Below are 25750 nucleotides of genomic sequence, written 5' to 3' on the forward strand. Positions count from 1 at the left end.
CAACAAAACCCAAACAATAGGCATAATTAAATTACAAGAATCCTAATCACTCAGCCCTCTTTGAGACAGAATCAAAAAATAGTAGGTTTCCTAATGCTGGATAGAATAATATCTGYAAGGAATACCAGACATTCCCAGGAATGCTAGAGCTGTATTTTAAATTCAGCATCCCACTATTTTCAGTTGCTGCAATTTGGAATGAGGAGGGTTATGCAGAGAAGCATAACCCAGTGYACATCCTAGTTAAGAGTTTTGGTACTTCTCTGCATCTGATCATGTGGTTATAACAGAATTATTCTTTTTCCAGATTACTTTTTAGCTGCACCAATTTCAACTACCTGATTTTGTTCATCACAATTTAGATAGGACCAGTTAAAAACATTGTGAGTGAGGATTGCATTTTACTACCTAATAAAGTCATTTTCCGTGACTGTGTGAAAAAAAATGTCTACCACCATGAACAGAAAATGAAACTGTGGCACATATCTGGTTTATAAGCTGAAGGTTCCTTTTCCTCTGGGAGCTACTCAGAATCACAGAGAGATTTGAAATACAACTTCTCTAACAGCCAGCTCTCATAACACAGCCTCAGTTAGAGACTGGGAAAGATCAGAGCTGCAAAAGCTGCATCTGAAAAACTGAGCTGTTACTTCTCTGCTGCAAGCAGATAACAAAAAGTGTCCATGGAAACCATTTTTATGCTCATCTAACCATCTCTGATGAGCAAAAAGACTTGGAAGATGTATATTACAAAGGACAGGCAAATAACTAAAATGGTAGGGGGAGTCGTCACCCTTTCCACACTTTGCTACTGGTTCCTCACSTTGGTAGCCTCAATCCCAAAGATATTCTTCCTTTTACTTCTCATGCATGCTCTCATCTGTCTAAGGCACCACACTAAGAGTTCCTGGCTCAAAGGAATACCAGAGTCCATGACAAAAAACACATTGTGTGTGTGTGCACGTCAAACATTTCATGACGTGTCCATGAGAATTCCTAATCATGGATAACAAACCGGACAAAATTTCTAGCAGAGTTTCCCCCAGGCCTTAATTCAGCTCTTGGACTATGAGTAGTCTGACCACACCAACTACCAACCCCRCATCAGTGGCTACACATAAATTCAAATCTATCTACAGTACAACTCATCGATTGGGATAGTTCACGTGTTGTCTTATCTCAGAGACACCTAAAAACCAAAACCAAGCCCTACATGCATGTGTTTATTAAGCAAGATGGTACATGGCAGACACACAAGAAAAATGATTCAAATGTTATCTAAGACAGTTTATGCTTTTTTAAACTTGAAGATCAGTGCTATCAAGCTGTTACCCAGCACATGCAAACAAAAACAAGGTTAAAATAATATTAGATCTGTCTTAATGTCAAAACAATCCTCCAAAATGAAGTGAAGGCTGATGAAGTGATTAATCTATTGATTTAGGGCATTGAAACTTAGCATAGTGCTTTGAGATAATCTCTGGCATAAATGGAAAATCACTGGAAAGGAAAGCTACAGATATAATAGGAAACTCCAGGTRGATAGCAGTTAACTCTGGTTTTAGAATTAGGCCTTCACACAGATCACAACTCTTCTTTGCAACAAATTCTTGAAATGGTTTCCCTTTGCAAACTGATTATATAAATTTCTTCACTGGAGGCTTTAGCACTCACAGCAGTAAAATCAGGAAGCCCAATAGGTTTTCATACTACTGAAAGTCATGTGTGATATTCAAGTCTGGGAGTGTAAAATCATGACAGAAATTTAGTGAACATGTTTAAAAATGAGGATGGATATACTGGAATATTTTTATTTCTCCTTGCCTTTTGCAGACTGCTAAAATTAGCCAAGGATGATCTGTTCTTAGTCCTTATATTAATAACAGCAAGACAGTAGAGATTTTTCTTACTCCAAGAACCTAAACTGTAGCATAGAGGTCTTACAGGATAGCAATCACATACTTGTGTACATGAAAACACCTCTCAGATACTGTAAGAGGAATTTTTTGTTACTCCTTAAAATACCACAGTGTGTCTCCTTATTTTGTGTTAAGTATTAGTTTATTTTTAATTTTGGTAGATTTTTCCCAGCTGCTAGATGCTTTGGTGCYAGGAAGATGCACAGTCATTTTGCAGAATTCTCCTGTATAATTAARCAATTTATTTAGCATGTATTTCTCAAATCGTGCTGTTCATAATAATCTTGGCTAAAGAAAATCAAAGCAGCACCTCCCTCAGCTGCTATCAAGAAAGTCCAAGGTGAAGACTGTAATTCTTCTGTACATAAAAGCAGAGAAAGGCAGCACAGGSCTGATGAATGAGAATTTTTGTGCTTTGAAGGCAGCCCGAAGACACTGTCCTCACATTTCAAAAGCCCCATAAATTGCTGTTAACAGGGTCAAATGCAGCATTGAACACAGCTCTGCCAGGAATGGATTAAGACAGCACTCAAAGAACAAGCACCAATGACAGGCTCCTCCTTCTGCCAACTTTCACTGGACAAGAGTTTTTACTTGAGAATTAAGGTGGTAAGTAGTTTAACCAAGASAGTGAACTGCATTAACTCCTGTTGGATAATAAGGAATGATCAGTACCAAGACCATCTATCTTCTTTTCACTGTGCAAAATTCAGTTATATTAATCCACAGCTGTTTATCAATTAAGAGTTTTTGTGGGGTTGTCCTGCAGTTCTTGAACTTTTCTGCTGTCTCATGAATGGATATTTCCTTCTGATCTCAGGTGGGAGTGCATTCAGGTATAAAGATCGGTCTAAAATAATTAWTTGCTTAGTTAGAATTATTCATYGTGTTCCATTAACCCATCAGCCCCRGATAAGAAGACTCAGGATTCAGATCCTGAGCCTCTTCAGTCTCCTTTGGCTTGGCACAACATGAACCCCTCTCATCATGTTTTGCCAACCAATGGTATCACTGTGTAGACACAAGCTTGAATTCTACTTTTGTCCATGTTTTGGTGTGGGACCTGAATCTATTTATTACATTTAGACAGGAAAAAGGAAAACASCAGYATAACATAACAAACATAACATAACAAACATAATCAGCAAATWTAACTGTTTTTATAACTGACACAGTTAAATATCTCTATTTGTCTCCATCCTTAAAAGGAAAAAAGGCAGAAATTATGAAAGTGTCACTGAAGGACTATTTATTTTTTACTGCTATAAATACTGCTGTTGACAACTACATCTGATTAAATTATTTACTAGGTATTGACTAATTAACCAGGGCTTTGTACAGGGGGAGAACTCTGAGTAGCTATTCTAATTCTACTGCTTGTAACTCAATATCCTTGCTAAAGCACGTGCACAGGGGTTCTGCTGCATTCTCTGTGAACTGATATCCCAATTATGCCATTGCCACTCATAAAAAGCACCAAGTCACATGCAATGTTATTTCCCTCACAGAACTGTGAGAAAGAGAATTATATCCAATTACTGTCTGAGAACGCGACATCACATCCAGTTGTTTGAGTCTCCCTGTAGGAAATTGCATTCATTCCTGTGTTAGTGAATATTTATTTCATCCAAGTTCTTTTAAGTCTAGATAGAAATTGAGACCTTCAGACAGCACTAGTATAATGAAATGGAATCATAATTATTATGCTTTTTATAGCTGTCTGCTTCTACAAACTGCTTGATATGGACCAAAYCCCAAACTGTTGAAGTCCACAGAAGATTGACATGAGTAGACTGTTGGAAAGGTGTCACATTCAGAAGAATACAAAGTGTTGAGATCTCATTTYCAAAGGTAATACTTTCATTTTATATACAGGAAAGAAGTGTATATAAAAAAACAGAAATGTAATTTTAGGACTATATGTAGGCTTTGTTTTTATGCTTTTGATGTAAGCCTTGAGAATAATTCTTGGCTTCTTTTTTCCTTAAAGGACAACCAGGTTTTATTCAATTCACTAGATATTAATTGGAATATTACTTTGAATATTATTGGGATTAGAGTTCATTGGATAAGCTTTTTTCATACATATTACGGGATATTTAAAAGAGATGTGGAATTAGGGTAATGATTTAGGGGTAGAATTGGCAGTGTTAGGGTAYTGGTAATTGAGAGTCAAAATGAAATACCTATTTCAAGTTTGGATTGGTCCTGCTCAGGCTTCCATCCTTCCCTTGTCATGTTAGATTAGAGATTCTTATGGTAGCAGGATTTTTTTTCAAGTAGATAGTAACACACACTAATATTGTTCTAATCTTGTGTTTAAACTTCCTAACTMCAGTGAGCTTTTCCAGTGTAAATCAGAAGCCTCAGTAATCAAGTCTTGTTCATAACAAACCCCATCTCTTCATTTCAGGGAGAGAGTTTGCCCTTGCTGATTTTATTGAGAGAGGATTTCATGCCATCTTTTAATCTAATGAGGGGGATTAGGGTTGCAGTGTCAGTCAGACAGGTACAGGCAATTATAAACAGTAGTGGCTGCAATTCTGCCCTTACCCAAATCCTTGCAGTGAGCACACAGCACAGATAGAGCAGAAGGGAGTTTGGATTCTTTTTCTGGGATGCAGGGGTCTTTTACTAAGGATCCATCATTCTGGACACAGAACCCCATGAGCATTATTAAAACTATTTTTGGATTGGTGTCCAGCAGATTTAAGATGGATTGATTTGAAACATGTTGCTAGTTTTACAAAGAAATGCAGGGATTTTTCCAGAAACCAAAATCTGACACTGCAGTTTCCTGTATTTATGACAGCTGAAAGATTCCTGCTTCAAAGACTACTTATGACAACAACTGCAGCAAAAATTAAGCCAGTATCTTCTGTGAACTAGAGATGAAAAGCGTTCTTTCTGTGTTTCAACAACCTAAAACCCCTCCAAAAAGTTTTTCATTCATTTCTGTTTAAATCAACTCAAGGCAATATAATCCAAAACCACTTTTCCCTGTGGATAAGAGACAGCCCACTGCATCCCAGGTCATGCTGCAACCTGAGGAAAAGCTAAGCCATCACCTTCTAACCTGTATCTTGAAGGCTGTAAACCAATATAATTGAAACCTACCCTGTRGTGATGGGTCAGTGGACTGAAGTTACAAGGAAAACTTTATCTGTGAAGTATCAATTTCCAAACTAAGGGTTCAACATGCATGTCTRTCACAAACTCTCTATCATACTTAAAACTGAAAAAGACGGGACACATGGACCTTTACACTTAAGTGGCAAAATCTCCCATGCAAGACTCTCCTCAATTTTTCTGACACTCACTGCTCCGCACAAGTTACCTTTAATATTGTATGTAATTCGCAATATTCTTGTTGTTTAGTTGAGTTACAGTGCCATTTGATACACAACAATACCTGCTCAAGTAAGGTAATGCTGTTTTTTAAGCATATCATAGTTGTTATCTTGCTGAAGCAGGACTTCTATTGCCATAACTTACTAAAACATCACTTCTAAGCAGAAGGAAAAAAATTCAGCAAGAAACAAAATGGATACTGAAGTGCAAAGACAGATACCACATCTATTTTTTTCTTATGAAAACACACCTTTTAGTATTTTCTGTGGAGTTCTGGCATGCATGTTACTGAGCAAGTACATACTGTAGCTTTGGTTTCCAGTATACCCATTATATTTGCTTAAACTTTATGGAAATCTWATGCTATTTTGGAAGCCTCAAGGAGTTCATAAATTTTAGGGGTCTTACTGTGCTTTCAGCTGAGTCCCTGCTACCTTGCACAAGTCCCTGCTGGCCATAGAGAACTGGCAGGAAATGTGTGAGGTAATATGTTAATTAATGGAAAGACAGGCCTCATTCTGCCTGTATAGAAAATCCTCAGCCCCAAGGCAGGTCTGATACACTAAGCAGGTTTCTTAATGCATTAAATAATATCTAATTCATCTTTCCAAGTACATAAAAATCAGATTGGAACCTAGCACTCCAAAACAGGTGTTTTCTGTTTTTTATTCCTTTGACTACTAGAATCTTCCATTGAAAAAGATGGAGCCTCAGAAATCTTTCAAGAAAGAAATATGCATTGCATTAATCCCTGTATTTCTTAATCCCAGAGAGATGGAGATGCTCACCAAGCAGCATTTGTAAAGCTAGTTAGCAAAAGCAGCAAATAAGCAGAAGTTTTGTCAGAAATAACAAACACATGACAAAGTTTACTTTTTATACCTTAATTCCCTACACCACACRCTGCTGCATTTCAGTCATATGGTTTGTTTGGAGTATCACATTCCAGCCCGTAACATTATTTAGACTTWTTGTAAGATTAGAAAGAAGGGAAAATAATCCAGCAGATCTACTATTTGGCTCAACACCTGGCAAGTGCTTAACACAAGGGTTCTTTTATGTTCCTGCTCCCGACCACCCCAGCAGCACCACCCGAATCACACAGGATCTCACACAGCCCAGTTCCGTAATCCCACCTGAGGACCACACCTGATCCAGCTCCTGGCCCTGTTCCTTTGCTTTGTCCCAAATTCCCACAGTGTTACTGCCTAAACAAAGAGCTTTTTCAGGCATCGAAGTCACAACTGGCTGCAAGAACCGTATCAAATCCTATTTCTGATAACTAAATTCCGTTTAATCTATTCATAATCCTTCAAATACTGTAAATGTTTGTCTTTCGATTAAGAAGACAAAGCCAAACCCACGGGGGAGGAGGGTGGGTAGTGGTGGTGGTGGTGCATTTAAACCCTTTACGGGACACTCCTACCGAGTGTCTGGGGATGCAGGTATGCTCCAAGCTCCYATTTAACTGGTATTCATCGCACCAGCTCCTTCCTTGCGAAGGCAGAGCGTCCGGAGGCTATTTCAGCGGACACGAGCCGGGATCCGGGATGCGAGCCCGCTCCATCCCACGGCAGCCGGGACCGGGCATCGATGGCTCGGCGCTCGAGTTACCCTGGGCAGCGCCTCACCGCCGAACCCATCGAGGATTCGGCGCTCGACTTTTAGCAGCGGCGTCCCGAGGCCGCGAGCGCCATCTTGGAGCCTGGCGGGGGCGATGGCGGGGGCGATGGCGGGGCCTTCAGTAAGGGCAGGTTTAGGGTCCGGACCTGGGCAGGGACAGCCCCGAATACCAGCACAGGTTGGGTGTGACCTGCTGGAGAGCAGCTCTGTGGCGAAGGACCTGGGAATCCTGCGGGGTGACAAGCTGACCATGAACCAGTAGTGTGTCCTTGCAGCCAGGAGGGGCAATGGTATCCTGGAATGCATTGGGAAGTGTGGCYAGCAGGTCAGGGGAGGTGATCTTCCCCTCTACTCTGCCCCAGTGAGGCCACATCGGGAGCGCTGTGCCCAGTTCTGCACTACCCAGTACAGGAAAGACAAGGAGCTACTGGAGAGGGTCCAGCGGAGGGTCACAAAAATGATGAGAGGTCTGGAGCATCTCYAATGAGATGGGACTGTGAGAGCTGGGCCTGGTTACGCTGAAGTAAACAGAGGGAATCTCATTAATGCATATAAATATCTCAAAGGGAGAGCTAAGCGGACGATGCCACTCTTTTCAGTGGTGCCCAGCGACAGAACAAGGAGCAATGGCCATAAAGTCAAACACAAGTTTAATCTCAATATGGGGCAGCACTTCTTCACACTACAAGTGGCAGAGCCCTGGAACAGCTGCCCAGGGAGGGCGTGGTGGAGTCTCTCGCTCAGGAGACATTCCAAACCCACCTGGACACATTCCAGCGTCACCTGCTCTGGGTGACCCCGCCTTGGCAGGGGGGTAGGACAGGGTGATCCTCCGAGGTCCGTTCCAACCCTAATAATTCCCTGGTCCTGTGACTCCTTTCCCGCTCCCCGCCGGCCGAGGGCGGCGCGCCCTCAGGATCCCCGCGCATGCGCAGCCGCCGCGCCCGCCGGTCCATGGCACAGGCGCGGTCGCGCTGTCCCTGCAGCCCGCGGGAGGAGGAGGAGGGCGGCGGGGAGGAAGAAGATGCCGGGGAAGCTGAAGGTCAAGATCGTGGCGGGGCGCCATTTGCCGGTGATGGACCGCGCCAGCGACCTGACCGACGCCTTCGTGGAGGTTGGTGGCGGGGGAAGGGGGACGGGCGCGCCGGGCCCGCGCTGCGGAGGCACCTGCCGGGCCCGTGCCGCGCCTCGGTGCTGCCGGGAGCCAGCGGCAGGGCGAGGGGACAGAGCCCTGAACTGCTTGGCGCGGGCTTGGATGRGACACCAGCAGGGATTTCTGTGTGGAAAGGGTGACTAGACATTGGAACGGTCTGCCCAGGCAGGCGGTGGAGCCGCCGTCCCTGGAGGTGTTTGAGGAAAGGCTGGACGTGGCTCTCGGTGCCATGGTATTCGTGTTATGGTGGTGGTCGGTCATAGCTTGGACTCGGTGRTCTTAGGGTCTTTTCCARCCTRATTGGTTSTGTGGTTAGACAGACTTGTTGGAAGGAGCATGAAGAAGTATTAAAAGCATCTTTAAATCAGTTGTATTGCTGAATATATGAGTGGTTGTACAAGCTTTATTTTTAAGGCCAATATTAATGTTTTCATTTAAAACGTTGGAAATACTRAAGTGTTTCTGAGGGGGCTTTTAGGCAACAAATATTTAATATTATTTGCATGTTTAAATCCCTTTATTGCACCCAGAGTTTCTACCTTCAACCTTCTGTAGATCATGTAGTTAACAGYCAATATGTAGGGTATTTCTTAGGAAAGGACTGTGAAATAAGTTGAAATGCAAAATAAGTGGATTATTTAAGGTTGGATGGGGCTCTGAGCAATGTGATCCAGTGGGTGACATCCCTGGCCATGGCAGAGGTGTTTGAATGAGATGGACTTCAAGGTCCCTTCCAACCCAACACTTYCTGATTTCTGTTATTTCTGTTACATGATTCTTAGGTTTTTTGATTTGTTATTTCGAATWTGGATGACTAAGGACATTTAAGAAACATTTCAGAGATCCAGAAATCATACTCAGAACAATCAGACCTATTTTAAATGGTGTGCTATGAAAATGCATGTCCTACAAATGTACACGTACCACAAATAGTGGTTGAGGTTGGCACAATACTGGAATTACGGTAGGAAGACAGAAAGTCTCTCTAAAACTATACGCTGAAAAATATGATAATATTAATACCAAAACAAATTTGGGGTCTTTAAGTCCTGATTTCATTTGGTGCTTAAAAATTTGGTTGCCCTTAAACTCTTAAGGGCATCACTTAATGGGAATGTAAGCTGGTAATAAAGTGAAGATGTTCAGCTTTTCTGTGGAGCTGAAATAGTACATCATTCTATTTTACTAGATGGAACTTAGCATTCCACTGTTTTGTCAGCTGTTTCACCAGCCAGGTTTTAATTTATAAAAGCTTCTCTTGTAGGCTGCCTATTAATCCAGTTTAAAATTACAATAACTCTGATGCTTGCTACTAGGAGACGGGGAAAACAGRACTAGGAAATACAGTTCACTGAGTTTCATTTGACCTGGTTTTATTCTGTGATAGGAGAAACAGCTCTCCTCTTCTATGGGTTGTTTGTTCCCAACCCTACTATCCATGCAGCAAAGTAGATTTTTGAAATTCATCTAATAAAATACTAATGTAGCAAAAAAAGAAAATAAAAATTTTCATCAAGATCAGTTTGCTTGGCTGGGTTGACATGCAGTTCCATGAGTATCTTGGCACAAATAAGGCTAAAGTAATACAGATGGGAGCTTGCTTTTAGGATTGTTATTTAGGAACAATGTGGAGTAACTGCCCTTTCCATGTGTGGAGTAGGCAATACAGTAGATGAAATTTATTTCAAAATAAATTGARCTTTAAACTATTATTTTATTTTCAATATTCAGTTGAAAATACTGAATATGTTGAACTTTACAACATGTTTTTCCTTAAATGAATATGAAAAGCAAATGTTAAAGTTCTAGTTGTTAAGTAGCCTTAAATTTCCTTGTTAAATATTGCAATATAAACTTCAAAGTAGAAAATGAGAAGAGACTTGAGAGCTCTTACTTGGCTCAGGTTATGCAAAACTTAGACTTCACCAGCATGAGCACAATGATACCTGTCCCGGCTCAGGGTATTTTGTTACAATTTCTTCCATAAATGTACTTTTAACTTTGCACAGTGGACAGCAGTGTAGTGCTTGATTATCTCTACAAGCTTTAATAAACTAGCTGGAGTACTGGGGAAAATCAGTTATAACTGCCTGGGGCTGCAAGGGAACTGATTTACTCCCAAGATAACACTCTAAAATAGGTTGGGTGGAGCTTAGGACTCTTAATCTTGGCAGCTTCTGGAGTCAGAACTGGTATTTAACTGGCAGCTCCCTTACAACCAGTGCCAACATCACTTTATTGTACTTGAGCAAGTGTAAAACCTCTTCAGAGTTGGGATATGCACCTATGCAAAATAATCACCATATTATTGAAATATATGAAGTGGTTATTTAATAATGTCTTGAGCAAAAGTGTTAAAAGAAAAGAGTTTTCAAATCCAAGCATGAATTTAGTCTCTGAAATCCATTTAGACTTTTAGAAGATCACAGTTGTCAAAATCCACACATCTCTATCTCCAGCATTTCTTTTCTATCGGCACACTCATTATTTTCCTTAAGAATCTTGAATAAATTTAAAAATGTAACTTTGAGTATTTGTAAGTACTATCGGACACTTGGTATGAGGTGAAGCGCTCATTTTTTTGAGRGGCAGCATTGAGAGAACTGCAGGTGTTTGCACATGGTTTGGGATGAAAGCTTCAGTGAAATAAAAGCTCTTGCATGGTTCTGTATGGTTTTATGTATGGAGCATCACAGAAATTCGGCTTCACTTTTAAAAAAASAATCAAGAAACCCCCACAAACCCAAATGGGCTTAGCCTGAAATAGATGCCTGTGGAGACCATATGGGTATTGCTGAAATAGATTTTCATGTGGTTGAAGATGCAATAAGCAACAGAATTATGGAAAACATTTTAGTAGTCCTCTATATATCTCAAATCCAGTTTGGTTTTATGTTTATTTTATCAATCAGTCTATGTAGCTGATGAAGAAATCCTAGAGAGAAGAGTAATAGGTCATGAACTATCACATAAAGAACATTTTTCCTTATAGAAGGCAAGGAAACTATACCAAGTGACCTTGAATAGCCAATATAAGTGATGTTTTTGCCTCTCAAATGATTGAGGAGGAAAAGAAACAATTTCAGTAGTATGAGAGTATGAGAGAGATTGATTGGATATGTCACTGATACATGGATACTGATATATATATAAATTGATTTAAAAATTTACTCTCAGTGAAAAAAATTTRTTGAAATATGTATTTGAAATTATTTGCATGTGTCGATTTAATGAGTTCAGATATTTCTTTATTAGTGTTTATTATTGATTGTTGAATGTTTGTATTTTAGGTGAAATTTGGAAATACCACATTTAAGACAGACGTGTATCCCAAATCACTTAATCCTCAGTGGAATTCTGAGTGGTTCAAATTTGAAGTAAGTATATTTTAAGAGTTTGCCTGTATCTATATCACCGTCTGATTTAGCTGCCCTTAATGAAATAATTGCATTTCAGGCAGAAAATGAATTTTGAACCCTGAAGTGTGTTTGTGTCTAAATACATACAAAGCCTTCTCAGCAAGCCTAGCTCCAGTCACACCTTATTTGTCTAAGGTGTCTCATTGCTTTTTAGGAGTGTTTGTGAAGATAAAAGCTTGCCAGATTGGATCCAACTTAAATGTCATTCTATCAGAAAAGAGAATACTGCAGTGAAAATGAGGGGGGAAAGTAGGGATTAGGTTTTCAGTATAGTTACCAGTACAAGTTTATATAAATAAGTACATATATCTGAAAGTACAGGTGTTCTTGTGAGTTTTTTAAATTTTGAGCAAGAAAAGTTAATTGGTATTTGAAGTACATTTGGTTGCAAAGATAATGCATTTGTCAAAGAGAAAATGGAAAATTCCTATGAGAAGATTACAAAATAAAGAGCTTGGACAACAATTATTGGACACTTTCTCTTCCTGTATTCTTATGTAATAAGGAGGGCACTCAGCATTTTCCTGTAATTRCTCGTTGCTTTCCAGGATCTAATTTGTTGTTGTCCTTTGACATTATGTTGACTGAACAAGTGTTTACACGTTCCCTTTTTGTTACTACTTTTTTTACTACTTAAAAAATGAGGATGATGCTYAGAATAAATTAATAATTAAAACACTTGAATGTGTAATTCTGGTTCATTTACAGTGTTCTAAGGCATTATCATGACTCTGCTAACACTTGTATTAGCAAGTCTATTTCTTGGTTTGTGACATTCAACACAAAAAGTTCTGAAATGTCAGTCTTAGTCTTAAAAGAAAATAGTTGTATTATCTGTAGATGGATTATTTTTTTTTTTTGAAATTTAGGAATTTCCAATATCCTAATTTTAGGAATTTGCATATATAGAATTACTGAATTTTTACTGCAACCTGTATTAAATATCTTCTTTTAAGCCACTGACCTGTGATGAGAACACCATAATCTTAACTTTAGTCCTCTGAGATATTTTGTCTTAATTTTTTTTTTAATTTAACATGATGTATTGGGGAGATGGCTGGACAATCTCGAGAGTGTGACTTTTAACATTGTGGAATTTAAAAATTAATAATCACTGTAATCTTGCCCTTCTTTTCTTYTCCCAGTGATAGCTCTGTTTTCAGGATTTTACCACGCTCTGAAAGATAAAGTCAAAATAAGTCAATGTGTTGTTTAGTTTCCAGAAAGTGAAATTTCAGATTTATTTGTGTTGGGTCACTGTTCATAACTGACTATCTTCTCTTCTGCATTTGTTTTTCAGCAGTGTTTTCCCTACACTTTTTTAAAATACTCAGATTACATGCTGGTATTTGTTTTCCAGGTAGATGATGAAGAGCTCCAAGATGAGCCTCTCCAGATCACAGTTCTTGATCAYGATACCTACAGTGCCAATGATGCCATTGGCAAAGTGTACATAGATATTGATCCTCTCCTCTATAGTGAAGCAGCCACAGTTATTTCAGGGTGGTTTCCAATTTATGATACCATTCATGGTAAGATCTGCTAATTTAAAAYGGTCTTGTTTGAAATGTAATCTGCTTTTTATAATCTTGTAAACTGTCTTCAGAAATTTGYAGTAATTTTAGCTTTGGAACTGGAAAACTGATTTCTTGGCTTTTTTTTTTGTCCTTATTTTCTGACGTGAGAAAATTTCTGGCATAGGACTTCAGACCAGTGCTTGGCAGAATGCCTTCCATAAGACTTGTGACAAGTGGAAACAAGTCTTCACTAGTTACCGCAAAATTCAGATTAAAAAAAAAAACAAAACAACTCAGACACAACTGCCATGTGTTTACTAAATGAATGTAATTTTGCTGGATTTATTTGGGGTGTGCCTTCCTGGGATTTGGGTTGAACTTCACTTGAGATGAAGGGACAGGATGTGAGATATCTTCAACAGGATGAAATTGCTTTTCCTTGCAGTTAAGTGCTCTCAGTGCTAGGTGTATTTCATCAGAATGAATAAGAACATACAAGAAAAAGAAGTTAATTATATTTTTGCTTTTGATTTTAATAAAGCAGCTTTTGTCTCAGAAAGCCAAGGTCAGTTTAGAGCAATTAACTCACTGTTTGAATACCTTAGTGCAAAACATCTCTGGTTGCCAGTATCCTTCTTGTTCATTATTCAGAGTGAATTAAATGACCTAATGAAGTTAAAAGCTAATTATAAATCATCGTTTAGAAATAATTAATGGTGTTTACCACATGCTCATCATAACTGATGCAAAGTATTTTTTGTGTTTATACAAATTATAGTGATCAAGTTTTTTTGAGAAATGTTGCATGTGTTTATTTAATTTTCTTTTYATTCTATGCACATTTTCCTATCACACATTTTCTTTTGGAGCAAAATTATGCAAACGCTTGTTTTAGGATGTGTACAGCTGGTAGTTTAGAGAGAGTTAGATTTCTCTGTATTTTTCCAGATATGTTGGTATTTCATGCTTTTTTTCTATTTAGGTAAAATTGGAATTCTTTTATTTTCATGATCATAACACTAGATTTCAATTGTTTTGACTCTTGACAAACATTAATTGATGCTTCCTTAAAGAATAATAAATATGTTTATACATTTGTGTTAAAATTTTTTCTTTCACTTCAAYATGATTATTTTGAAAATATATAACCCTGAGGCATTTCCTGTTATARTAACTGAAGGCTTCTTTCTATTGGCATTTTGGAAGGGAGATGYATCTGATTTTACTGCAGTAATATCTGAGTTGAACAACAAATCCAGTGCTGCTGTTTGAGTTTCATATACTGWTGTGATAAAGGCTTCTGAAGGCGCTAGAGATCAGACTCATCAAGAAATTTAGTCCTCAATATGTCAGAACTTCTAATATGTGAAATTGTTTTGTTACTGGGTRGGGAAAAAGAAGACAAAGCTCAGAATAAGAAAGTAGAAAAGTGAAAAAGGAATGGCTGAGTGTTAGGAAATATTCCATTACTAGTGAGGTTTAATCATAGGTGAAAGTTAAGCTTTTTCTAAAAGGTCTATAATACCTTATTTTTTATATATTTCTTGTCACAGTGAAAGTATTTTGCTAATGCTTCCTGTACCACTTTGTGGTTCTAGAAAGAACCATAACTCTTTCGCCTTGGGTTGAACTTCAGAGAGGAGCTTTGCTACAATTTTGAAATCATTTCAGGAAGGAAATTCAGCAGAGAGAGCACCCTGCAGCAGAGGCCTCTTCAGCATYGAGAGGCTTGTGGCTTCTCTTTCCCCAGTCCCATCTTTCTTGTAAAGTGCTGTTTAGTCCAAATAGGTATTGGARGAGTGTTGCTTTCATTGCTTCAGCCTCAAAGGCTTGGCAGAACTAGAAACTTCTTCTGAGTCAGTGTCTCTGCAGAAGACCTGAGAGGCAAGGATATGGCTTCCTGCTTCTGGGACATTAATTACTAAAACCAGGAAATAATTTATAGGGCTATTTTTGTATTGATAAAGTTACATTGGTACAGCTTCTGATATTTCATGTTTTTCTATTGATAGGTATACGTGGGGAGATCAATGTGGTCGTGAAAGTAGATCTCTTCAATGATTTAAACAGATTTCGGCAGTCATCCTGTGGAGTCAAATTTTTTTGCAGTAAGTAGAGGAAAGACATTTATTTGACAAAAACCTCTTTTCCTCCTTTTCTTTCTTTAGTTTTTTTTTTAGTTTTTCTTTTTTAACACATTTTTGCATAAAAAACCCATCAGTTATGTAAATGTAAACCCCTGTGTAAATAACTGATGGGATTTTTAAATCTCCGCAAGTTGCATTTCAGTGCCTGTGCATACACATGTGGTGTTATTTTGGGTCCATATCCTTTTCAAGAGGCACAAAGTGAATAGGTTTCATAATGGTACATACTGTAACTGGTACACTGGACAGTTATCAGGGTTCCATGATCTCACAGAGCAAAACTGCCTGGGGATGTCCACATTTTCACTGAAAATTTTCTGGAAAACTTTCTGGAATCATTTTTATGTGTAATTTTATGTTGTTCTTGCTATTCTTGGCTCGCAGACTTGTGTCTTACATCTTTCATGTATGTATTTTTTAACAGCTACATCTATTCCTAAGTGTTACAGAGCAGTAATAATTCATGGATTTGTGGAAGAACTTGTAGTTAATGAAGACCCAGAGTACCAGTGGATAGACAGAATTCGTACTCCCAGGGCATCGAATGAGGCTCGGCAAAGACTCATTTCACTCATGTCAGGTATTAAACGTGGGCTGTAATGGTTATTGCTACTTCTAAAAATGTTCAGGATTTAAATAAGTGCCTTAAGATTGTGTATGACTTTTTGTTGTTAGTTATGGTGATTTTTTTCAGATAACAGTGTCTTCTGTTTCTGAGGTTTTTGTTGTTCTAACGGATGGACAGTGTGACTGATTTTTTTCCCTTCCTAGTGAGGCAATGCTGCTGCCTCATTTGTTGGTTGCTTTTAGCAAGGTCAAAGAAACCTGTGAAACTTTTTTGAATATGTTCTTAACCCCTATGACGAGTATCACTAGAATTTTGACTCAAACAATTAAAATAATGAATTTCACCCTCTTTGAACAGCTTTGAAGTATGTGGACAAATACTATYTCAGATACAGTGTCCATCAATAGTTGTGTTACGACAAACTACCACTTCATCCCATCTCCTTGAAGTCGGGCTTGGTTCATTGTTTCTCAAGCATCTCTTGTTAAAAAAGGCTGAGAGAATTGGGATTGTTCAGCCTGAGAAGAGAAGGCTTTGGGGTGACCTCACTGTGGCCTTGCAGYRCCTGAAGGGAGCCCACAGGAAAGATGGAGAGAGACTCTTGAGAAGGGTCTGGAGTGACAGGACAAGGGGGAATGRCTTCAGACAGACAGAGAGGAGRTTTAGGTTGGATAYTGGGAAGAAATTGTTCCCTGTGAGGGTCTGGAGGCTCTGGCACAGGTTGCCCAGAGAAGCTGTGGCTGCCYCTGGATCCCTGGAAGATTTCAAGCCCAGGTTGGATGGAACTCTGAGGARCCTGGGATAGTGGAAGGTGTCCTTGAGATCCTCAATTAGTGGGGCACCATAAAAGATTATGGAGGTRTTACTCAGTACTGTTACTCAGTGCTTCATTAGGAACACCAGAAAGTTGTGAGGGAAAAAGTGAAATAAACTATTGTCATAATTAACATGAAAACACTTTTTTAATGTAGCCCCCATGTTGGTTTATGGAATTAACATTTACGTATTTCTTATCTTGCATAAATAATGTAGATGGATAAAGTATTCTGCTACATTTTATTCATGGCAATAGATAAGAGGATAAAAACCCAAAAGAAGTCACAGCAATACCATTTTATTTCATGTAATAAAATGTGTGATATTGCAAAACTGTTATTGGTGGTCACTTCTGAAGAATCTTGATGAAATTTGTAACTTCTGAGAGTGAGCCAGGCTGTTTCACAAATCTTTGTCATATTATGTGTCATGTTAAAAAGAAACTTTCATACTCCATGTCAACCTTRGAGCTCCTTCAAGACAAGTACAGGCATGGTTTCAGTTAAGAAGTTTACAGTAGTAACCTCTGCTAGTAATTTTAGAATCAAACTTCAAGAAAGCTGTAGAAACTAGAGCTGAGAGTTGGACTTGGATGATGCTTGTGGATCCCTTCTAACTCAGGAAATTCTATGATTGTGTGACTRTTTGATTGCACTTGATTTCTCAGCTGTAGTGACATTAGGACTGTTAGGCCATCCTTTGTGACAGTGAGGATTTTTCACTTTAACAGAGGATTTTGAAAATCTTTCATTTTCATCAAAAGAGAGGTGATATTTTCCACCTAAGTCATTACCTAGGCAATCCAGCTATGCAGATCAATTAATTTAAGATATCCTCCTAAATAAGCATCAATAGCAGACCAGTTTCTTATAGTCACAGCCTTCAGTCCTTCTGTGTAGCTAATAGAAGTGGTAGTTTGTCATTTGCAGTAGAGGGGCAAAAAGTATGAATTAAGTTGAAATATGCTTAAATAAGTTGGTAAATGAAGAAATTATAGATTCCTGTTCATGTAGATTTCAAAGATGTTGCATTGTCTTGAACTGTATGAAGCCTTTAGAAACTTATGTGAGTTCCAGAACACATMATGACCATCTCTCTCTCTAAGTAAGTAGAAAGAAGGAAAAAAACCTATTGAAAACAAAAGACTGGTTGGAAAAATGCTCTGAACTAACATGTTGTTTTGGCAATCAGAATGGATTTGGAGAATAAAGAAAAAAAGCTGTTATGAGTCATTGGTATCACACAATGTTATAGGAGGCAGAAGTTATGACTGKCTCCTTGGCATAGCTATATAGAATTTGATTTATTACCTGTTCTACTGACTTGGTTGACACTCCAAAAGCAAGAGTCCAAAAGACCACAAAAGAGAATAGGAAAAGTTCACTGCAATTATGAGTTCTTTACCTTTTGTTTTGTAGGTGAATTGCAAAGGAAGATTGGCTTGAAGGTGCTTGAAATGAGAGGAAATGCTGTTGTTGGTTATTTGCAGTGTTTTGATTTGGAAGGAGAGTCTGGACTTGTAGTGAGAGCCATAGGAACAGCCTGCACGTTGGATAAATTAAGTAACACATCAGCATTTTTACCTGCATGTAACTCCCCATCCAAAGAAATGAAGGAGTAAGTATGAATTAGTAGCCTCTAGGGGAACAAGTTTCACCTCTCTTCTTTTCATACTCATTCAGTTTTTCATAACCGGTGTGATTTCTTTTTTCCCCCAGAATTTGTTTTTCTTTTGTAGTTTTCTTTGTCTGCAACCCAGTTTTATATTCCACAGTTCTGAAATGTATTAGCTTGGATGACTTGTTTCAGTAGAAGCTGGAGTGGTAGTTCTTACTTAAGATGACTTTCTTTGAATTTATGTAGCAATGGTATTACATATCCTTGGCTTGTGTCCCACCAGTTTAACTATAATTAGTTCTGCTTTGACTCTGTGCAATGAACATTTTTGTGAGGGCCTCTCACAAATCTGCCTTTGGTATAAGTTTAAATGTTTATGAGCATATAAGAGAAGATAAATTTTGGATTCTGATGGTTCTGTCAGTGATTTAGACAATGACCCCAAAGAGGTCTCATCTTTTGTGTGCTTTGCTTTTTACTGTTGTAAAACAGGTAGGACTATGGCAAAACAGGTAGACAGTGGACTTGCAGAGAAAACTTTTTATGATGAGAAGTAGCATTTTGTGATTTTTGTCATGTCTACTGCAGCACCAAGCAGTTCAAATGCAGTTTTTTATATGCACACAAATTAATAGAAATATACTTGCCGTCTTCTTCAYGCTGTTGCTATTTTTTGATTGGGTAAATTAGGTTTTTCTATTTGATAGAGCAATCCAGTAAGGACGAAACTGCACCAGGAAGTGTATCATATATTCTGTATTTCTAGATGAATTAATTGAAGTAGCCATTTTCATTAACTTGAACTGTTGTATCACTGCAATAGAGATGAGGCATTTTTGTTGTGCAGGCATCAATTGCTCTGAAAAATATTATAAAATATGTACTGACTTTTAAAAATTAGTGGTTTCTGTTTCACAGCATAGCTTGTTTGACTTGTCTTGATTTAAAAAAAAACTGCCTTTAAAAGAACTTCTTGATACAGCCCAGCGTAGAGCAACAGAATGGTGTTTAAAAACAGAAAAGGTGGACCTGGTAATTATCAACTTAAAAAGCATCCATAAATAAATCGGCGGCTTTCACTCTGCAGCAAAATGTGGAAATCCACCTCTCAAATTTTCCATGTTCAGCTCAGTGATAGATATTTTCTCAGTTCAAAAAATGGGAATGTTTCTTTAAGGCAGGAAAATCAACTAATTTGATTCTTCTTATTCTTGGCTTTACTAACTTGATGCCCTGTTGCCAAAGAATCAATGATGCAGTCACAAGCAAGTGCTTAAGCTGTTCCTTTCCCTCCTTTTGTTTCATCTGGACTCTTGCATGCTAGGAATTAAAATTCTTAGAGTCTGCTTAGCATAAGAGATCTCCTCTAGCTAAACTTCCCTGAAATCATTGATAACATAACTTTGCAACCTGTTTGTATGTATTGTTTTCTTTTCTTCCACCTTGGCTGCAAACTCTCTCAGGTCTCCGCTGGTTCATCCGCCAAGCCATGGATGCCGCTCGACTCACAACAGCCCAATTCACACTGCTACTGGCTCACGACTTACTCAGAACTTCTCTGTGTCTGTTCCCACTCTCATCTACACTGGTACGAGACTGCTCACACTCCAGAGCTGGGGAGAGGCAGCCCACAGGCACAGTGGTCCCAAAGGGCAGGCAGGCAGGCAGTGTAGGCAGGTACCACCCATCTTTCTTCCTCATTTCCTCATGGACACACCTTCTGTTGTTAGGGAAGAAGCACCCAGGGTGCAGCTGCTCAAAGGCAAAATAGTTTCTTGGGAGATGCCTCGGAGTCTCTTCCACAAAGCCACACTCTTCACTTCCCTTTAACATGCTTGCTTCCTGCGAAATTAAGTAAAAAATAAGGTGATGTATCTGGGAAACATTGATTTGAGCTCATAATTGCTTTCAAACGTAATTCAGATATGGTGTTTAGGTTTTAAAATGGTTCCTGGAAGGGTCTGTGCCATTTGTGGAAGAGATGGTTTTAGAGAGCAGGTAAGTCAAGCTGTGCATAAGTAAATTGTTTGTTAATGGAGTTGCTCCCATAAAGATTCTCCTTTTTGCTCTGTTTTTAGCTGTGGCATGCTGCTGATGCTATAGGATAAGGAAACATATCTTTTTTTTTTTTTACCTTAAAATGCATATGTGTATATACATAAGTGTATGAATATGTATAAACACAACTATAATTTGAAATCATTTTTCTTTATTAATCTAATTCAAAGTATTGTGTATTTGACCAATTTTTAAGCCATAAACTTTTCAATCTTTTTCATTTGCATATATATATAATTTTTTTGTCACATCTCATGCCTTTCATTTGGCTTAATTGTTTCATTGTAGATGAACAGCATCTCTGTAGGATGCTGAGAGGGTAAAACAGCATTTCTTTGCCTTTGGCCTCATTCCCAGTCTCGCACCTAAGGAATAGCTGCTGGCCCTGCCCCAATCCCATCCTGGTGTTTGGATCATGCTGCTGTCAGCCAGGTCCTTTGGCACAGGATTACTGAATATGTTTCCACCTTCTTCTGGCAGGATTCCTTTCAATGAAGATCCCAATCCCAATACTCATTCATCAGGACCCTCCACCCCTCTGAAAAACCAAACCTATTCCTTTTCACCTTCCAAGTCCTACAGTCGACAGTCCTCTTCTTCTGACACAGATTTGAGTTTGACACCCAAAACTGGTAAGGCGCTTCCACCCACTTTTTGTTTAAGTTGTGTTTCTCCTTTTATATTTTCATTCAATCCCTTTTTGCTTTTTGGCATTTAAGTTATCAAAATGATGTGGAAATTGGAGACCTGGAATAGCACACTTCAAGCTCAAAAGAGTTTCTGAAGGGTCAAAATTTGAATCCTGCCTGTATTTCCACTGTCCTGGATAACATGAAAATTACTTTTGTACCACAACTGTATTCAATTCAAAATAAAACATCTCAGAGCATTAAGGGAGTCCTAAATAATTGTCTTTTTCTTATTTCCTCCATTTCATATCACAGATCATGGGAGTATATTTCTCACCACAGCATATTAAGGATGGTGTTACTAAAATTGGCCTTCAAGCCTGATGTGTTGTGCTATAAGTTTCCTGCATACATTTATCTGATTTTTAACTCCCTTTTGCAAATGCAATACTAGAAATGTAACAGCCACTGTCTTTTTATTCTCTTGGTATATTGAAATGGCTTAACGCACACAGTGCACATTTTCAAAGTAACTTAAATCACATTAGAAGTAATCCAGCCATCTTCAAGAAGCATTTTTCTTTTTCCATTGCTCTATCATAATTTTTTCAACTTGTTTCCTCCCTTGTTACTTTTTAGTCTGTGATTAGAATCATGTCAGTAATAATGTCAGCCCAACTCAAAGAATTATTGTCTGTTTATTCTTCATTATGTGAYCAATGCCCCAATGCTATCATAGGGCACTGTATTTTGAAAAATTGTTCATAGAAGTATGGTTACTTTTTAAATGATATTTTAAATTGTGGCATTTGAAGCTCAGAACATTCTTTTCTCCATCTGATTAGACAACTTTGAAGCATATTAAAGTAGTTGATTCAACKTTACTTGATAGCCCCCCCCCTTCTRGAATTTTTTCCTTGCAGATAAGTTAAACATTACATTCAAATGGAGTTGTACTATCCATTTAATGCAGTTTATTCCCTAGATATGTTAAAAATATTTCCAGTTAGGAAGCTGTCTTTCTTAGTCCTGTCTTCTTTGTCCCATTTTTAAARCAAATAAGCAAACAAAAGCACACTTTATTTTTTTTGTCCTTTTTAAATGACGGCTGTCCTATCGGTAAGCTATGGTGGTTCCTTATTTAAAGGACCTACAGATATAACTGGATGCTTATTATTTAGGAATGCCCTAAATTCATGTGTTTGGTTTACTGAGTATTTGAAAACCTGCTTCTTTTGATCAGGTTTTCCATGGTAAAGATCATGTCATGTAAAGGATTTAAATGTACTATAGATGTTCATCTTTGTAGATATAAGTGTTCAGAGTTAAGGCATATGGCACCTCACTGTGAATGTGTTTTTTAAGCAGCATCCTTATATAATTTCTGGCAATATTATGTGGGTGGATAAACCCTGTTGTCTTTAGTCAGTTCTTTCAGAACTGAAACAGATTGTGTAATTGGTGCCTCTTATTTTCATGGATTTTTCAAGTATACAGATTTTTTTGCTATCTTTCTAATATTAAAACAAACTGTGGGCATAGCTTTTTAGCACTGTCTTTTTGGCAGCTTTTAACTCTGCTACTGAAACTTGTCCCAAGAGGATTTGCTGGTTACATTTAAAAATTCTGTATCTTATTATGACAAACTGGATTTTGAATCTTAATAGATTAAAAGGACAGTATCTTGTGAGTCATTTATTTTACMTTTTATCCAAAATTTGATGATGTGCAGAAGACACTTCCGTAACATACTAGATTCAGTATGTTGTTCTTAACAATTACTGTGTATGTCTAGACCTCTGTTTTCATTTCCTGATACTGTTACCAAGTTCAAATATTTCATTGTGTGAGTCGCTTATCTTAGTGTTTAAACAAAGTTAAAGAAATTCAGACTTCTCATGTGGCACACTAAACATTATCAAATTCAAGATGCCCATTACTCAGATTGGCTGATGTGAAAAATGAAATATTTTCTGCAGTACATTATATTCTTCTTTATTTTTCAGTCAGGTGTGTAGTGTACTGTCATGTCTGAGTTGCAGACTAACCTGGAGAAACAGTGCAGATACCACAGTTTCACAGTATGAGTTGCAAAACACAGGAGGTTGAAACTAGGATCTGCTTAAGCATCTAGTTTTTGATAGCTCCAAATGTGGAGAATATTATCTTGATGTCTTCTGTAAAATACAGTTGTGCTGGTGTTAGCCATTCTGATATATATATATATATATATATATATATATATATGCTGAGAAAGCTTGTTTGGGTTTGAAGACTTCTGGGAGTAGGGATATATTTTATGGCACTGCAAATGAACAGAATCAGGCTGATAAAAAGCATGATATATTTTAATGAAATAATACATTTCGATGTGACACAGCATATGTTTGGAGGAAATGGAGAAAGTGGGAACTCCTTTTCTTGATGGGAACTTAGAATTCAACAYGATTTATTACTCCAGAAAATCATAAAACAAATCCCTTGCCTCTTTGGAAAATAACTTTTTCTACCTAGATATTGAAAGTAATCAGATTAAGTGTGTGCAAAGACTGTGTTATTTGCGTTTTACTCCATATTGTTTGCTATCAAATTTTGTTTGACATTTAAAATAGATGTTAAATTACCATGTCTCTTAAAAATATAATTTCAAAATAAAGTTAATCAAGTCATGATTTTTAAAAACATGCTTCTCATGCACGTTATGGAGCTGTATTGTCATTCCATTTCTTTGTATGTTGAGAAATAATTTGCAGTTAAGTGTTGATTCATTTAGAGAAAACAAAAATGCTTCATTTTGATTTCTTTTGTCCATTTCTTTAGTCATCTTCTGAATCTGCATCTTTGTCTCTATTACTTTCCTCCACAGCACCTTCCCCACAGGGACCTAGGATTTTCCTGTTTCCCAGCTCCCCTACACTCTCTTGTGATTCCCCACATCTTAAAAAGTCCTGTCTCCTCCTCTCGGGGTCTAGCATTAAACCTCTACACTCTAGCCATGTCAGCCCAGTTGTTCTGAGGAAAAGTGTTTCTTTCACTGAAGAGCTGCTTCTGGCTGCTTCTGGTAGGATCTATCTATTATGGCCTTTTAAACAAACTTTTAAGGAAATGTTGTTGTTAGTTGATTAACACACAGCCTTCTATAACCCTGGGGTTTGCTCAGTTAGCCTCTGAAAACTGCTGGCTACATGACTATTCATCCCATCTCTCACCACTGCCCCAGAAGCTTGAAACAGCTTCAGAACTTCTTAGAGGATTTGAAACAATGTCATTTGTGCTATAGAATTTCTCCTTTACCCTTGCAAAATATCATTTTGTAATTGGACTGAAATAATTTACTTTACTTGTAATCCCACACATTCTCTTCACTTCCTGCATTTTGCATGGAGCAAATGCCCATTGCACTTGCTCTTGGATTCATTCATAATTTGTTGAAATAATGGTTATCAGATGGCTACCAACTCCGCTTTTTAATTTAACCTTTTAAACAAAGTCCATGCTTTTTATTTTTACTGCCCACTTTTTCATTTCACTGGTATGCATGATTTTCATATATTTCAATTAAATAGTTGATATTACTGCTTTTTTTATTTGTAGAAAATCATTTGGTTAGTTTGTATTTTTTGAGTTTGCTTCATGTCCAGTATTTATGCTATGTTTGTCTGTATTTAATATTGTATAGTCCCTGACAATGATGTTTAGAATCAATGCCAAATGGTAAAAGCAATTTAATCTTGTTTAATGGGACTATACAGATACTAATATTTTTGTTTCCTTATCCAAGAACAGCTAAAAATATTTGTTGAAAATTGTAGTGTTTTTATATCTAATTATATGGTAATGATAGCCCAGTAACTCTTGAAAYTGAATGAATGAATTTAGGAATGAATTTATATACGTTGTTAAGTCTGGTATTATTTCTGGATCTCCCAGTCTCTGGTTAAAACAAATAACTGCACTTTGATGTTATATTTACAGTCTCTTTCATCTTTATCAGATGCTTGATAAGAAGAAAAAGGAAACTAGCAAGGAATTGTTAATGTTGAATAAGTTGCAAATTCTGTAAAAGAAAATCTTGGCTTCATTCCTAACTGTTTGCACTGTGGTGTTTGTAATTCATCCTGCTCCTGAGAGYTTTTTGTTCTTTATCCTATGCTTTTCCCTACAACTTAGGGGGTTAGTTTTGCTTTGTCACATTAGCCCTGATGGCTTTAGATACAAGGAATAGCAGTGATAATGTTTTTAGGCATGAAATATTACCAAGAAAATCTGATTCACCAGCATTGTGTTTACTTTAGGAAAAACACAATCTTGGTTTATGTTTACTTTAGTGATTTCTAACCACAGAGCCCCTAAGTTACTGTCAGACACATAACCTGCATCTCAACATGCTCCGTTAAGGGGACAGGTCCTTGATAACAATTAATTCAACAGCAAAGATTTTGGTGAATCTGATCAACTTTCTCCATRGAAAAGCTCCTCTGGTAGGGGGTAAGGCTGAAGGTAAAAAACTGAAAAAAGGAGAGAAAGAATTATCATAAGAGTTTATCTCTTATGTTCATTTACAGATAATCTGCAGGTTATGTGTGTGCAAATATAGTAATCAAATAAGTGTAGTTTTAAATTCTGAGCACTAGCCCATAGCTTATTTGAATGAATCAGATGAGTGAATATTTCATTGTGTAAAATAATTTATAATTTATTTCAGAGTTTATTTTTCAAATCAAAGAATATGCATTGCCTTTGTATTTTCTTTTTGTTCAAAACCATGCATTATGTAACTACTGCTGTAATCATGTGTACAATCTCCTACTAGTGGTTAGGAAAGGTGGTTTAGTTACCTGAAACTTTTAGAAAACCAGATTTTTATTACTTCTATTAAAATAAAAGGTAATAATAGTAGTGAGAGATACATAACTATATAGAGTAGTCTGAC

At 37.6% G+C, this 25750-nt stretch overlaps 1 protein-coding gene and 1 long non-coding RNA gene across 14 annotated transcripts in view; one reads left to right on the forward strand and one right to left on the reverse strand.

Moving 5' to 3' along the window:
• LOC130575565 (uncharacterized) overlaps positions 1–7819 on the reverse strand; it is a 14904-nt gene extending 7085 nt beyond the window's left edge. Inside the window, exon 1 of the long non-coding RNA XR_008965579.1 lies at positions 7656–7819. This is a non-coding gene — a long non-coding RNA (uncharacterized LOC130575565). The remainder of the gene's footprint in view (positions 1–7655) is intronic.
• A 5-nt stretch (positions 7820–7824) lies between these two features.
• The window catches only part of C2CD5 (C2 calcium dependent domain containing 5), a 56612-nt gene continuing 38686 nt past the window's right edge, over positions 7825–25750 (forward strand). For 7 of the 13 annotated variants that reach the window (XM_057369523.1, XM_057369528.1, XM_057369525.1 and 4 more), the window contains exons 1-7: positions 7825–8007; positions 11337–11423; positions 12826–12997; positions 14995–15090; positions 15554–15709; positions 17932–18130; positions 20669–20820. In XM_057369523.1, the coding sequence (XP_057225506.1) occupies positions 7918–8007; positions 11337–11423; positions 12826–12997; positions 14995–15090; positions 15554–15709; positions 17932–18130; positions 20669–20820 (952 nt within the window). In that variant the 5' untranslated portion in view covers positions 7825–7917. Of the gene's footprint in view, positions 8008–11336; positions 11424–12825; positions 12998–14994; positions 15091–15553; positions 15710–17931; positions 18131–19593; positions 19719–20668; positions 20821–23683; positions 23879–25750 lie in introns of all 13 variants that reach the window. The other 6 variants (XM_057369533.1, XM_057369534.1, XM_057369535.1 and 3 more) reach the window with 2 other exon arrangements.

Source organism: Malurus melanocephalus, unplaced genomic scaffold (genome assembly GCF_030028575.1).
Source record: "Malurus melanocephalus ecotype Western Australia unplaced genomic scaffold, MMel_1.1 scaffold_112, whole genome shotgun sequence".
Lineage (NCBI taxonomy): Eukaryota > Metazoa > Chordata > Aves > Passeriformes > Maluridae > Malurus > Malurus melanocephalus.